We start from the raw sequence: 15,871 nt of genomic DNA, 5'->3' as shown, positions 1-15,871 counted from the left end.
ACGTGTACTCTAACTATAACTCAGCAGAAGGAGGTAGTGGATACGGCCACTGTTTAATTAAGTTACTCTGAGTCTCGTAAATAAATGCACAGGTATCAGTGCAAAGCACTGAACCTATTGGGCCCCTCTTGAATATGAAATACCAGGGGACGGAGACTTGATGTTTCTGATTATCGAACTGATGTCATGGAAGGGGCCAGGGGGAGACCTGAGTGGAGGGACGGGGGAGCCATGGACTATAAAGCTGGGACCCTTGCTGCATGGAGACGACGACAACACGCTGAGACGCCATTGGGAGAAAGCCCAGCTGTGCTGGAGAAAATCGGAGCCAGTCATGTTTGGCGCTTGCAAAACATCTCTCCCAGGTACAGGGTACTCTTTGTCTGCTAGTGGTGAGGGGAGGATGGCACTTGGTGTGGGGGTTTAAGAAGGAGGCAGCTGAAGGATATGATTCCACACTGCTTGACCATAGGCTTTTGGGTGGATTCCTGATGCATTTTCTCGGCTCTCTGTGGCACAGTGCAGGAACCATGAAACCACATAACACCCAGCACATGGATTACTGGCTCATTGGAGGGAAGGGAAGGGGTTGAGGTGAGTGCCGGGGACTTTGCAAGCATAGGCATGAATGCTGGCACATCATATGAATGCTAATTCTGTTTACGTGCCAGAAGGCTAACATGGCCAAAAGATGAACCCCAGGTGTGGCCACTGGAAACAAATTTACCACACCAATACAGACTGCATTTTCTGAATGTGCTGGAGCCCAGAATCCAGACTGCAGGATTGTCCCATGTGCACGTTAACTGATTATTTTCCGAGCCTTCTCCCTTACTTAAACTAGTCCAGATACCCCTCGGAATCCTCCCCACTTCCCTTCGCCCAATGGCAGCAGTCCACGGGTTTTCAGAGAGGAAGTGGGGTGTGTGTGTCCAGTACTGCCGTCTCCTCTCTCTGACACTTTCTGCCCTCCTATGCAGCCATGCTGCTGACCATCCTGCTCCTCTCCCAGCACTTCGGGTCCCGGACGAGAGTAGCTTCCTTGCCTATTTGCACCAACGGAAGCAGTGGTCACGGCTGCAAGATCTTGCTTGGAGACCTGTTGGACCGAGCCGTGATGCTCTCGCATTACATTCACTCCCTCTCCACGGAGATGTTCAACGACTTTGTGAGTATTTCCATCCTGGGGGAAGCAGGTCTTCTGCTAGGTGAGGGTGTGGTTCTTGCCTATCCTATGCCTTGGCATTCAGGAATTGCTGCCTTGCTCTCCTGGAAGGGCAAAGATCATTTCTCCATCTGCCATCGGTTTTTGCACAGGACTTGGCCAGGCTATAGTGAGATATCTTATATTTTTTTTTCCAGGACGAGTGCTACAATCGAGGTCATCAGTTCATCAGCCAAAACATCAATGCCTGTCACACAGCCTCACTGAACACCCCCGAGGACAAGGAGCAAGCATTACATATAAACGTGAGTCCTCGGACCTCAGGAGAACATTAGAGCTGCCATGCTGGGTCCACCTGACCCAGTAACCTGCTTCCAACAGTGGCCAGTCCAGGTCATAAGTACCCAGTAGAGTCCCAAAAAGTAGCAAGATCCCACGCTACTGACCTCAGGAATAAGCTGTGGGTTTCTCCAGGGTTCCTTAATAATGGTTTCTGGACTTTTCCTCTTTTTTTAATCCAGCTGCGTTAACTGCTTTTACCTTAATAACAGTTGCTGGGATTTTCTTCCAGGAATCTGTCCAAATCTTCTTTTTAACCCTGCTACATTAACTGTGTTTACCATTTGCTCTGCAACATGTTCCAGGGCTTAACTATTTGCTGAGGGAAAATATATTTTCTCCTATTTGTTTTAAAAGTATTTCCATGTAATTTCATTGAGTGTCCCCTGGTATTAGTACTTTTTGAAAGAGTGAAAAATCAATTCACTTCTACTCATTCTACGCCACTCCAGATTTTGTAGACCTCAGTCATATCTCCTCTCATCCATCTCTTTTCCAAGCTGAAGAACCCTAACCTCTTTAGACTTTCCTGATACGACAGGCATTCCATCCCCTTTATCATTTTGATCGCTCTTCTTTGAACCTTTTCTAATTCCACTATATCTTTTTTGAGACATGGTGACCAGAACTGAATGCAATACTCAAGCTGAGATTGCACCATGGAGCGATACAGTATTCTTGGTTTTATTTACCATCCCTTTCCTAATAATTCTAGCATCCTGGTTTTTTTTTACTGCCACTGCATACTGAGCAGAGGATTTCAACATATTTTCCACGATGACATCTAAATCCTTTTCCTTGGAGGTGATGACTTATGTGGACCCTAGCATCATGTAGCTAGAAGTTGGATTATTCTTTCCAATGTGAATCACTTTGCATTTGTCCACATTAAATTTCATCTGCCATTTGGATGCCCAGTCTTCCAGCTTCTCAAGGTCCTCCTGTAATTTCATGCAATCCACATGTGATTTCAGTTTTGAATAGTTTTGTCACTTCACCTGTCAATCTCATTTCCAGATCATTTATAAATATGTTAAATAGTACCGGTCCCAGTACAGATCCCTGCGGCACTCCACTATTCACCCTCCTCCATTGAGAAAAATGGCCATTTAATCCTACCCTCTGTTTTCTTTCCAATAACCAATTCCTAATACACAGAAGGACACTGCCTCCTACCCCATGACTCTTTAATTTTCTCAGGAGTCTCTCATGAGGGACTTTATCAAAAGCTTTCTGAAAATCTAGATACACTACATCAACCGGGTCACCTTTATCCACACAGAAAGGTAACGGCAGATAAGGGCCAAACGGCCCATCCAGTCTGCCCATCCTCAGTAACCACCAACTCTTTCTTCTCTAAGGGATCCCACTGGAGTCTAACCCTAGCCTAGTGGTTAGTGCAGCAGACTTTTGATCTTGGGGAACTGGGTTCAGTTCCCACTGCAGTTCCTTGTGACTCTAAGTCACTTAACCCTCCATTGCCCCAGGTACAAACAAGTACCTGTATATACAATGCAAAAAACACAGAAAGGCGGTATATCAAGTCCCGTTCTCTTTCCTCTTCCCACATGCCTGTCCCATGCTTTCTTAAACTCTGCCACAGTCCCCGTCTCCATGACCTCCACAGGGAGGCCATTCCACGTTTCCACCACCCTTTCCATGAAAGAGTATTTTCTTAGATTCCTCCTAAGCCTATTTCCTCATTCTAGAGTTTTCCTTCATTTGAAAAAGGTTCACTTCCTGTACATTAATGCCCCTGAGATATTTAAACATCTCTATCATATCTCCTCTCTCCTGCCTCTCTTCCAGCGTATACATTTTGAGGTCCCTAAGCCTGTTCTTATATGTTTTAAAACAGAGGCCACTTATCAATTTTGTTTGCGCCCTCTGGACCGACTCCATCCTGTTTATATCTTTCCATAGGTTGGGTCTCCAGAATCGCACACAGTACTCTAAATGGGGCCTCACCAGAGACTTATACAAGGGAACTATCACCTCTTTTTTCCTGCTGGTCATCCCTCTCTTTATGCACCCGAGCGTCCTTCTGGCTTTGACCGTCGACCTGTCTACCTGCCACCTTAAGGTCATCAGACACAATCACCCCCAAGTCCCACTCTTCTTTCATACACAGGAGCACTTCACCCCTATATTGTACCCTTCCTTGTTTAATTACTCCCATGTTTACTTACAATAAGATACGGTATATATATATAAATTAACATAAATAAAATAAATTCAAAGAAATGAAACAAATTGGTGAGGCAAGACTTCCCTTGGCTGAACCCATGCCGACTCTGTCCCATTAAACCATGTTTAACTATGTGTTCCATAATTTTATTCTTTATAATAGTTTCTGCTATTTTACCAGAAACTGATGTCAGGCTGTAATTTCCCGAATCATCCCTGGAACCCTTTTTAAAAATTGGCGTCACATTGGCCACCCTCCAATCTTCAGGTACCACAGACAATGTTAATGACAAGTTACAGATCACTAATAGTAAGTCAGCAATTTCATGTTTGAGTTCTGTCAGCACATCCGGTGCACGTGATTTTCTGCTTTTTAACTTATTATCTTCCATATTTTAACTTATTATCTTCCATGTTCTTTCAGTTCTTCTGTATCTTCACCCTTAAATACCATTTCTGGCTCCCTGACATCCTCCTCAGTAAAGAATAAAACAAAGAATTCATTCAATCTCTCTGTTATGGCCTTGTCCTCCCTCAGAGTTCCTTTTCCTCCTTGATGATCTAATGGTCCCTGCCGACTCCCTCACAGGCTTTCCGTTTCTAACGTACATGAAAAAGGTTTTGCTGAGTTTCTGCCTCTACAGCAAGTGCTTTTTTTCAAATCCATCTGACATGCAGAGGTTATGCTGCTTCCTGTTACCTTCATGAGGATCTTTTTTCCATTCTCTGGCGCTAATAGCTTCCTTCACCTCACCTTTTAACTATGCCGGCTGTCCTGCACCTCAGGGGGGCACAGAAATTGGAAAGGATGGATGAGGCTGAGGAAGAGAGGGATGGGACATCAGTTAAACAAGACAGAGCCAGGGGGATGCAGATGAGTTAAACAGTTGTGAGAAAGAGAGCTATCCTCCCTACCTCCGGTATTTCATCCCACGCACTCTCGCCTATCACAGCAGGAACAGCTACTGATGCTGGCGCTCAGGCTGCTGCGTTCCTGGCATGATCCACTGCTGCACCTTGACCTCGGAGGCAGAGAGAATTGAGGAAGCATCGGATACCATCCTCTGGAAGGCCACGGAGGTGGAGGAGCAAGCCAAGTCCCTCCTGGAAGGGATGGAGAAGATCGCCAGGAGGGTACGTAGCACTGCGGAATCCCTTTCCCTCAAACTGCACACGCATGCCGGGGAGGGGGGGGGGGGGGGGAGCCAGAGAGAAAATTAACGTCACAGAGGATATTCGAAGTCTACCTCTCCCATCCTGGCCATTCCAAGAGCAATGGGAGGACAGGATCCATCCTGCACGGAAGGAGGTGGAGAAGAGGGGCCAGGAGGGCAGTTAGGGATCAAGTGCCTACCCACCCCTCAGCAGTGGCTACATCCTTTTCTCTTTCCTCCCATTTCAGATCCAGGGCGATCCTGGGAACGAAGTCCTCCCGCAGTGGCGCAGACCTGAGAACTTGCTGGCAGACCCCCGTGACGCCCGCCTCTTCGTTTTCTGCCACCTCTTGCATTGCTTCCGCAGGGACTCCCACAAGATCGACAACTACCTCAAACTTCTCAAGTGCCGCATGGTGGCTGCTGGCAACTGCTAGAGGGGAAAAGATGGGGCCGTCCTGGCTCACATCCCTTCAGTGCCCGACTCCAACTCAGCAAGGGTCAACGGCAGAGAACATCTCAAGGAGAGCTTAGAATGTCTTACAGCTAAGGCAGAAAAGTTGAACCGTAACCTCTCCGTTCCTCCCAGCTCCCTAAGTAAAGACATTGCAAAGAGTTATTCCTGTCCTGTAGGTGTCCCAGTCCCACTGTTTTTTCTCCCTGATTTCCCTTTATGTGTCTCTCAGTCCCTCTATCTATAAGGATGTTACAGGGGTTCCGTCCTGTCGTGTCACAGCCCCCCATTGTGTATTCCCTGAAGATTTCCCTTTCTGTGTCTCTCTATAAGGATGTTACGGGGTCCCATCCTGCCCTGTAGTGTCCCAGCCCCCCCCCCCCCCCCCCCCCGTGTGTATTCCCTGGAGATTTCCCTTTGTGTCTCTCAGTCCCTCTCTCTCTCTATAAGGATGTTAAGGGGCAGTCACCAGCCCCTCCCCCGTCACCCCCAGTGTATTCCCTGCAGATTTCCCTTTATGTGTGTCTCAGTCCCCTTCTCGCTCTCAATAAGGATATTAAAGGGGGGGTCCAGCCCCCCACCCCATGTGTTCCCTAGAGATATCCTCTGTCTCTGAGACCCTTGCCCCTCTTTTCCACAGACTGACTCCGGCTGGGATTTCTGCTCTCTTCCCTGTACTGTTGTATTAAAGATTTCACACCTTCTCAGCTTCTTTCATTGCACTGTTTGTATTGTGAATATTCGGCAGAAACAAACAGAAATAAAACCCCACACTGTGCACAGTTCTGGACCAGCTCTTTCTTGCTGCTCCTGCCGTGGGAGAAGCCTGTCTTTGCATCCCTCAGCTCCGGGTACAAACCGATCTGCTCCCGCAATCACAGTGAATGAGTGAGACACTGCAGTCGGGGGTCACGCCCCGCAATCTCTCTGCTACAGGGGCTGTACAGGCATGGTGAGGGTCAGCACCTGAAAGAGAAGGGGGCAATGAGAAGCAAGTCCTTCCTCCTTTGCCCCCACCCCTCCCCCATTTCTACAACTACACAAGCTCCTCCTCCTCCTGTCCCCCACCCCTCCCCCATTTCTACTACACAAGCTCCTCCTCCTGTCCACCCCTCCCCCATTTCTACAACTACACAAGCTCCTCCTCCTGTCCTCCCTCCCCTCCCCCACTTCTAGAACTACACAAGCTCCTCCTTCTCTCCTCCCACCCCTCACCCATTTCTACAACTACACAAGCTCCTCCTCTTGTCCTCCCTCCCCTCCTCCATTTCTAGAACTACACAAGCTCCTCCTCCTCTCCTCCCACCCCTCCCTCACTTCTAGAACTACACAAGCTCCTCCTCCTGTCCCCACCCCTCACCCATTTCTACAACTACACAAGCTCCTCCTCCTGTCCTCCCTCCCCTACTTCTAGAACTATACAAGCTCCTCCTCCTCCTGTCTCCCATCCCTCCCCTCCCCCATTTCTACACCTACACAAGCTCCTCCTCCTCTCCTCCCACCCCGATTTCTAGAACTACACAAGCTCCTCCTCTTGTCTCCCACCCCTCACCCATTTCTACAACTACACAAGCTCCTCCTCGCGTCCTCCCTCCCCTCCCCCATTTCTAGTAAACAAGCTCCTCCTCCTCTCCTCCCACCCCTCCCCCATTTCTACAACTACACAAGCTCTTCCTCCTGCCCCCCCCACCCCTCACCCATTTCTAGAAGGCCAAAAAACTGTTCTGTTTCCCCAACCTTCATAATTGTCTTACAAGTGGTATGCAGCCCCTTGCTGCCACCCTCTCTGTCCCCCCTCCTCCCACCGGATACCTTGCTGTTCCTGTGGAACTGGGCCCCACTCTCCTCCTGGATAACACTGAAGGGTAGATAGATGTCGAGGTGATAGAGACTGGGCCGTGCCCACAGCACGATGCGGTCTTCCCCGAGGTCCAGGAGCAGCGACCTCACTGAGGACTGGAAGGCAAGAATAGGGATTAAGCCCTCCCTGCCGAAGCCCTGCTATTAGGGAAGAACTGGGGAACAGCTTAGGCTCCTCCACTCACCACTTTGGGTACAGTGATTTCTGCCACTAGAAAGCTGGGGTGTCCTTCGGCAGGTTCAGCCAGGATTCTGTACTCGGGAACATCGGGGGAGCTATGGATCAGGCACATAACACACACGTGAGTTAGTTTATCATGTCAGGCCATGGGGAGGGGAAACTGGGAGCAGGACATGGCAGGCCTAGGACACAGTGTCCTGGGGTCGGAGACAGATTGTTCCCTACCTCGGAGGCTCCGAGGCCTGTGTCGCAGTGCTTGGCTTTGGCACCTCACTGTAAAAACACAAAACCGTGTTAAAGCTGAGAAGTTTACGCCGTGTCTCCTAACTGACTCAAAATCCTAACAGAAATAGACTCCCAGCTCAGAGGCATTTACTGTGCAAAGCTCAGCATGTGTTCCCAGAAAGCTGCTAGGTCAGGGAAGCTCACAGCATGCAGGAAAGGGAGGGAGAGTACATGTATACTTATTTACACCATCCCCGTCCCAACCACAGCATCCCATTACCTTCTATCCACTTCCTGAATGATAGGCCGAGATTTGGTTCGGATGTTCTGGTCTGTCACGGATCCCATGAACTTGCGGTTCTTCAGCATGCGCCACTCTGGGGTTGGGAAGGTGGCAGATGGAAGAGGCATTAGAATTACAAAAGCAATTTGGGGAAAAAGGTGAACTCAGCACTGCTCAAGCCAGCAGACAACTCAGTTTGGATTTCACACTTTTTGGGTGACGGTCACGGTCACAGTTTGAGTAGGAGATTCTGAAATGGTTTATTGCAAGCTCCCTGCCACCTCCACAATAACCCAGCACCCTATCTCACCTCGGGACAGGTCCAGGCTGTATTTATTCTCCAGGCCCTCCAGGGCGACAGTGATCAGAAATTCCAGGAAGAGCTTGTTAGTCTGTTAAAAGAGACGGGGCGTTACAGGGAGCTGGGAATGGAAGACAGCGGACAGTACAATGGAGGAGTAGCCTAACGGTTAGAGCAGTGGACTGGGAACCGGGGTGCCTGGTTCAAGTTCCACCACTGCTCCTTGTGACCCTCCATTGCTTCAGGTACAAACAGATCGAGAGCATTCTGGAAACAGGCAATTCCCCTTCTCATGGGTACATCCTACCTGGATCTTCTCGAAGAAAGCTGTGTTAATGGCAACGTCATAGGCAGTACAGCCGTTCCCATCTGCAAAGAACAACGAACCATAATTCAGTTCTCATAGAGAGACGAGGCCTTCACACTCTCCTTCCTCTAAATAACCGCAGACCTCGTGACAGGGTACCACAAATGATTTCCCACCCCATCTCCTCTCAGGCAAAAATGGGTGAGGAGTTTGGAAAAGTCACTGATCTCTCTGGGCTCGGCCCATCCTCATTTCACGGATGCAGAGAGACAGGCTGTCCTGGGTTCTTTTGCTACTCACTGTTGTCCACCTCTGTGTGGGGCTCGCCCAGGCTCATGGGGACCCGGTACCCTGAGGGGTCTTCCGACTCAAGCAGGCTGACGAGGCCCTGCTCCGACAGTTCTGGAGGGGCCGGGATATGCTCAGATCTGCAGATGTTAATAAACACTTTGTTGTCATTGGAGGTTCGGGTCTTCAGGCAGAAACCTGCAGGAGGAAGCGAGAACCCAAAGTGGGGGAGGGGTGAAGACGGACACACACAGACATACAATCTACCCTCCAGACCTGCACACAGGAGCCAAAGGTTCCAATCAAGCTCTCCGAAACCTGCAAAGCCTCCTTCAGGGAGAATTAGAGAGAGGATCTGATGACTAAGGGGCCGTTTCACTAAACCGCATAAGTGTCTATGCGCACCAAAATGGAGTAACCGCCCGACCACCGTGTGGCTCTTGTGGTAATTTCATTCTTGGCACGCGTCCAATACGGATGTCTGCAAAATATTTTTTCTTTTCGGGTGCGTGTAACGGACGCGCGCAGGTCATTACCGCCCAGATTCTTTACTGCTAGGTCAATGGCCGGCGGTAAGATCTCAGACCCAAAATGGACGCGCGACAATTTTGATTTTGCCGCGTCCGTTTTTGACCAAAAAAAAAAAAGGCATTTTTTTGTAGATGCGCTGAAAAATAATTTTGTGCGTGCCCAAAACACGCGTCTACACTACTGCAGGCCATTTTTCAATGCACCTTAATAAAAGAGACCAGTATACTCTTAACACGCCAATGCCTCTTCATAGGTCCAAATTATGTATCCCTTTTATTAATTACTAGTAAAAAAGCCCGTTTCTGACACAAATGAAACGGGCACTAGCAAGGTTTTCCTCGGAGTGTGTATGTTTGAGAGAGTGCGAGAGTGACTGTGTGAGAGAGAGAGAATGTGTGAGTGTGTGTGTGTGACAGAGAGAGAATGAGACTGGTTGCAAGTGTGTCTGTGAGAGATTGTGTGTGTGAGAATGAGAGTGTGTGCAACTGCATATCTGAGACACAGTGAGTGTGAGAGAAAGTGTGTTTCACACAGATACAATGTGTGTGAGACAGAGAGTGTGAGAGTATGTGTGCGATACACAGACTCTCTGTGAGCAGCCACCCATGTCCAGTGACCCTCCTCTCTCCCCTGCCCCTCCCTCCAGCCACCCATGTCCAGCGACTCTCCTCTCCCCCTGCCCCCCTTCAGCCACCCTTGTCCAGCAACCCTCCTCTCTCCCCTGCCCCCCCTCCAGCCACCCATGTCCAGTGACCCTCCTCTCTCCTGCCCCCCTCCAGCCACCCATGTCCAGCGACCCTCCTCTCCCCCTGCCCCCCTCCAGCCACCCATATCCAGCGACTCTCCTCTCTCCCCTGCCCCCCTCCAGCCACCCAAGTCCAGCGACCCTCCTCTCCTCCTGCCCCCTTCCAGCCACCCATGCCCAGCGACCCTCCTCTCCCCCTGCCCCCCTCCAGCCATCCATGTCCAGCAACCCTCCTCTCCCCGTCCCCCCCCAGCCACCCATGTCCAGTGAACCTCCTCTCTCCCCTGCCCCTCCTCCAGCCACCCATGTCCAGCGACCTTCCTCTCCCCCTGCCCCCCCTCCAGCTACCCATGTCCAGCGACTCTCCTCTCTCCCCTGCCTCCCTTCCTGCCACCCAGGTTGTCCAGCGAATGCTTCGGAGCAGGAAAAATCCCCAGTCTTGCCTGCCTGCCCGCTGCCCCTCTCCCATTGTCGGATCGCTCTTCAAAATGGCCGCCGAGACTTCTGCTGAAGTCTCAGCGGCCATTTTGAAGAGCGATCTGGCAGCAGGCAAGACTGGGGATCTTTCCTGCCTGCCCTGAAGAATTCGCTGGACAACCTGGGTGGCTGGAGAGGAGCAGGGGAGAGAGGCGACCTTGGGGGGGGTGTAGAGGGGGGAGCAGTGGCTGCGGCAACATCGGGAGGGGGGGTGGAGGGAAGAATGGTGGCGACCCTGGGGTGGGTGGAGGGGGTAGCGTTGGCGACCTCGGGGGGGGTGGAGGGGTGAGCAGCGGTGGCGGCGACGACCTTGGGGGAGGGGTGTAGTGGCGAGGGCAGCAGGGGCGGGGCCTCCTGCTGCTGTCGTGCGGTTGGTCAGTGCTGCATGTGACGTCAGCCTGGGCTTTGGAGCCTAGCAGACCAACTCCGAAGAAAGCCACGGACACAGGCAGCAAGATAGAATGTTGGAGGTGAGAATTATTATATAGGATTCATTACTATACCTGTTTAATCTTCAAATAATCTCAATAGCGTTAATAGCTTACTCCTTTAAAAATAAAAAGTTTTTATCTTTTTATATTCTTTAAAACTTAGCTTTTAACAGTTGATTGAAAACACCAGGACCTCTGGCCGACATGCCGCATGTTTCGCAATAGCTGCGTCAGGGTCGGGTTCATATCCAAGACACCATCATCCAACTTTTACTCCCAGAGGTCTTGGTGTTTACAACCAACTGTTAAAAGTTAAATTTTAAAGAATATAAAAAGATAAAAGCTTTCTATTTTTAAAGGAGTAAGCTATTAACGCTATTGAGACTATTTGAAGATTAAACATGTATAGTAATGAATAAGGAGAAATTAGATCTTACCTGCTAATTTGCTTTCCTTTAGTCCCTCCGGACCGGACCAGTCTCCACCTGCTGGTAGGCGAGCACAACCCATCAGTCCAATCCTGGTCCGGTCCGGAGGGATGCTAAGGAAATGAATAATCAATAAAAGGGATACATAATTTGGTCCTATGAAGAGGCATTGGCGTGTTAAGAGTATGCTGCTCTCTTGACAAATGAACCACCGCCGCATGGATTGTGCCACTGAGGTCCTTGAAAAAATTAAACATTAACAAATAGTTCATATGTAATAAATTGCTGGTGGATACAGAAAAAGAAAGAAAGAAAAAAAAAGACGAACTATTTCTGAGTATACTTTGATTCTGAAATATTGCACTGAAAGATGTTACACAGAGTATTTGAGGCGCTGGGTATTTTTGGATCTATTAGATAATTTAATATTACCCCCGCCCGGTGTAATACAAGTTTTGTATAGTGGCCCTATTCTTGATTTGCCTTGAAGGATAATGCACAGTGTATTCTATTCTAATTATGTTTTGTATACTAAGTAGGGTTTGTAGTGGTTAACATTTGAGGGATGTATAAACAACACCTTCCTAAAACATAGGTAGGAAGGAATTTGTCTTAGATCACAGGGCAAAGAATTCTTTGAACATCTGTAAGAAGGAACAAGTAATTCAGCAGCTCCCCATGATTTTTGGCCATAAATTGGTTTAAAAACTTAAACCTAATGCGTTTACTAACACGTACCAATGTAGGTCTGTCAGAAGCGGAGCAGCGCTGTCAAACTTGCATTTGCTATTACTGACGATCGGTCGCAATATTGCAATAGTCTAGTTGTGGATGGAGAACTGCCCGCATTAGATTTCTAAAGCTTTGTGAATTTAGTGAAGATCGTACAGCTCGAAATTGTCAAAGGGCGCCTATAGGGATATTGCACGCGCGTACACGGTTAATGCGTGTTAAAGATGCTGAAGCGCCTATAACGCTGCTTAGTAAACTGAGCCATTAGTCTGAAAAAAAAGAAGTACAGAAGTACATAAGTATTGCCATACTGGGAAAGACCAAAGGTCCATCAAGCCCAGCATCCTGTTTCCAACAGTGGCCAATCCAGGTCACAAATACCTGGAAAGATCCCAAAAAAGTACAAAACATTTTAGACTGCTTATCCCAGAAATAGTGGATTTTCCCCAAATCCAATTTAATAATGGTCCATAGACTTTCCCTTTAGGAAGCCGTCCAAACCTTTTTTAAACTCCGCTAAGCTAACCGCCTTTACCACATTCTCTGGCAACTAATTCCAGAGTTTAATTACATGTTGAGTGAAGAAACATTTTCTCCAATTCGTTTTAAATTTACTACTTTGTAGCTTCATCGCATGCCCCCTAGTCCTAGTATTTTTGGAAAGCGTAAACAGACGCTTCACATCTACCTGTTCAACTCCACTCATTTTATAGACCTCTATCATATCTCCCCTCAGCCGCCTTTTCTCCAAGAAATGTTTAGTTAACGCATTAGTTTGTCTCTCAAGGACCAGGAACTTTAGCATAGCACTGGAAAGGGACTAGGGGCTGGCCAAAATGGATGGGACATATTGTGAAACCCCAGCGGACAGAGCTACCACCGCTCCAGCCTCTGAGCTAGCCTCCTCCCTTACCTGGCTGTGGCCGGATCTGTTTCGACTGGGGCTCCCTCTTCGCTGTGCCTTGCATTTCCTGGTTCGCCTGCAGACAGAAAAGGCAGAGGAAACACATACCTTATTTACGCCACGGCATGAAAGGATGTCCCATAACTGCGATTATATTGAGGTTCGAATGTGGTCGGCAGTGCCAATGCAAAGGGACAGCTTTGTGACTTTCATATGAGACAGACTCTGGGGGCTACCAGAAGTCACCATGAGGCTCTGTCACCAAAAGACGCATCTTATATTGTTATAACTCAAAACAAAAATCGTTTTCCGGTTCTGCTCAGGGTGGAGCGCTCTCTTTCTACCCAGATTCTCATCACAGCAAATCACCTTGTCATCCCATCACACTTTAAACCAATTTCCAATCCAGAAAAAGACTGTAATCTGGCCATTGGCCTTGGTCTTAAGTATAAGAACTTAAAGATTGCCACAATGAGACAGACCAACGATCTATCAAACCTAGCATCCTGTTTCCAACAGTGGCCAATCCAGGGTACAAGTACCTGGCAAGATCCCAAAACAGTACATTTCATGCTGCTTATCCTAGACATAAGAAGCAGATTTTAACCAAGTCCATTTTAATAATGACTTATGGCCTGTTCTTTTAGGAAGCTATCCAAACCTTTTTAAACTCTGCTAAGCTAACTGCTTTTACTACATTCTCTGGCAACGAATTCCAGAGTTTAATTACACGTTGAGTGAAGAAATATATTACCTCATTCTTTCATCTTTAAAAACAAATTGGGAAGCGGATTCCAACTGGATTGGTACTGAAACAGAATGGCAACATTATTTTCGTCATGTTAACGAACCCCGTCTTTCCACCGGCCTCGCTCAAACATTATACTTTCTAATCCACAGAGTACCCTGGATCCCACATAACAAACTCCTTTTACAAAGCCGTGCTAGCAATTCCTGCTCGGTAAATGCGAAGAGGCCCATAAGAACTGAATGGGCTTCAATGCATTTACCGCTCCAGAATCGCTAGCACAGCTTTGTAAAAGGAGCCCAAAATGTTTAAGGCTGGTCTTTCACAAGAAACATTGGCACTGCACCTCATCAAAAGGGCATCTAACTCATATGATATATTATTGACCCCTTGACTCTGTCTTTCTGGACGTCGCTATGGGCGGAAATTAAAAACTTTCTCTCTATAAATGAAGATTTGACTTTCCCTATAATTTTTCGTAGATCATTAGCTCTCTCCAAGCCATTAGATAAACGGCAATCTCGATGACTAGATATTGTCTCAGCTACTACAATACAGATAACCTACTGCATCTTTGCGTACTACTTACCTTTCGGTGGCATGGTCTTGCTATAATTTATGGCTAGGAATGCAAAGCTGCTGAATGCACCAAAATCTCTTTCCAATGTATATCTTAACATTCCATGAACACCCCTATTACAGTATTTCTTTTTCAGTTTAAATTTCAGTTCTACAGAAGTACTATTTCCATTTGTAAAAACCTTCTTTTTTTTTTTTTTGTTTTGCTTTTGATTCTATATATTGATTTGTACTCTATAGCAATAGTTTAATGACATTTCCCATCATCTCACGGTAACGGTTATTACCTTGCCAAAAAGCAGTATAACTACCCTCCAGATGGGCATCACACAGAAAAAACAAAACAGAGGAGATGTCCAAAAACAGAGGAGTGGGGGGGGGGGGGGGGGGGGGGGTCTCACTAGAAAAGGTGCCACTCAATCTCTTTATTCAATAGTCTACTGAAGATTGAATAAACAGATCTGGTGGAATCTTTTATTCTGAGACCTCCTTTTTTTTGTCAGCTTCGCTGTTTTGTTTTTTCTTATTGTTTATCTTGATTCATACTGTTAAGTATTGTTTACATTGTACTTTTTCTATTTTTTTTGTCAAAAATACAAGAAAATTAATGTGAACTGAATCCGCTCTGATGCCCCTGCAGCTAGGCAGAGGGTGCCAGCGGCCTGGGAAACCCCATGGCTTTCCAGCGATGCATTTGGGGACTGATGTTTCTGAATTTTCTAGCGTGGGCAGAACAAGCTGAGCCGGTGACAGACCTGCAGGAGGAGCGCTCTGTACAGATCCTCTTCATCTTCCGCCATCTCAACGGCGAGTAAGGACTGGTCGGTTGTGGAGGCCATGACTGGAGGAGAAAGAGCGAGAGAGAAAACCTTAAACGGGTGCATTACACTCCCTGCCCTGAGCACACTGACACCTGGATCCGCTCCAGGCTTTACCTGCAATCCACAAGCAAAATCCACTCCTGGCTTTACTCCTGAGTCTCTCTCATCCTAGTAAGTGTATTCCAGTCCCTGTTTTCTCTCAAAGTTTTCCTGATTCTGACCAATGAAATCCTGACCTGCCTTTACCCCTGAGTCTCCATGATCAGTACAGTCCACGCCTGGCTTTACCCCAGATTCCTGATCTTGGTTGGCATTATCCAGTTCTGGTTTTATACTACATAGATTCCCCCTGATCCTGGCCAGCATAATCCCTTCTGGTTTAATTTCAATTTCCCTGATCCTAATCAATGAAATCCAGACCTACCTTTACCCTAGAGTCCCTGTGATCCTGGTCAGAGCAACCCAGTCCTGACTTTACACCAGCGTCTGCTGATCCTGGTCAGTGCAATGCAGTCCTGGTTTTATCCTAGATTTAGTCTGAACTGACCCCTTCGGCTCCCCGATCCGGCCCGGGCTTTACCGAGGTCTCGTAGCTCCCGGTCTCCCGAAATCCACTTTCCGCTCTGACTGCACTGCACGCGCCGAACTCAACCCAGAACTAAGCAACGCCAACGACGACGACGCAGAGAGCACGCAAAATGCGCAGGCACGTACAGCACGTCGCTTACGCA

At 48.0% G+C, this 15,871-nt stretch overlaps 2 protein-coding genes across 4 annotated transcripts; one reads left to right on the top strand and one right to left on the bottom strand.

The window, feature by feature from the left end:
* The first annotated feature begins 982 nt into the window (after nt 1-982).
* LOC115466595 (prolactin-2-like) lies at nt 983-5,346 on the top strand. The gene is given in 5 exon segments (XM_030197940.1): nt 983-1,168; nt 1,363-1,470; nt 4,645-4,707; nt 4,709-4,825; nt 5,094-5,346. Coding segments are annotated over 5 exon segments (663 nt in total). The 3' UTR covers nt 5,283-5,346.
* A 672-nt stretch (nt 5,347-6,018) lies between these two features.
* On the bottom strand, nt 6,019-15,811 carry PIH1D1 (PIH1 domain containing 1). 3 transcript variants are annotated; one of them, XM_030197932.1, is made up of 11 exons: nt 15,565-15,811; nt 15,075-15,160; nt 13,002-13,068; nt 8,757-8,942; nt 8,457-8,518; nt 8,159-8,240; nt 7,846-7,942; nt 7,566-7,613; nt 7,345-7,435; nt 7,112-7,255; nt 6,019-6,265 (listed from the first exon to the last, which is right to left on the bottom strand). In XM_030197932.1, exons 2-11 carry the CDS (start codon nt 15,156-15,158, stop codon nt 6,230-6,232), a joined length of 897 nt encoding a protein of 298 aa, XP_030053792.1. In that variant the 5' UTR covers nt 15,159-15,160; nt 15,565-15,811; the 3' UTR covers nt 6,019-6,229. The 3 variants fall into 3 exon arrangements, with proteins under 3 accessions (XP_030053792.1, XP_030053793.1, XP_030053794.1); XM_030197933.1 differs by having other exon boundaries at nt 15,571-15,811; XM_030197934.1 differs by having other exon boundaries at nt 15,721-15,811.
* Between the last annotated feature and the right edge of the window lie 60 nt (nt 15,812-15,871).

This window comes from Microcaecilia unicolor, chromosome 3 (genome assembly GCF_901765095.1).
Source record: "Microcaecilia unicolor chromosome 3, aMicUni1.1, whole genome shotgun sequence".
Classification (NCBI taxonomy): domain Eukaryota; kingdom Metazoa; phylum Chordata; class Amphibia; order Gymnophiona; family Siphonopidae; genus Microcaecilia; species Microcaecilia unicolor.
Note: the sequence above shows the minus strand (reverse complement) of the source record. Positions and strands in the feature narration are given on the sequence as shown.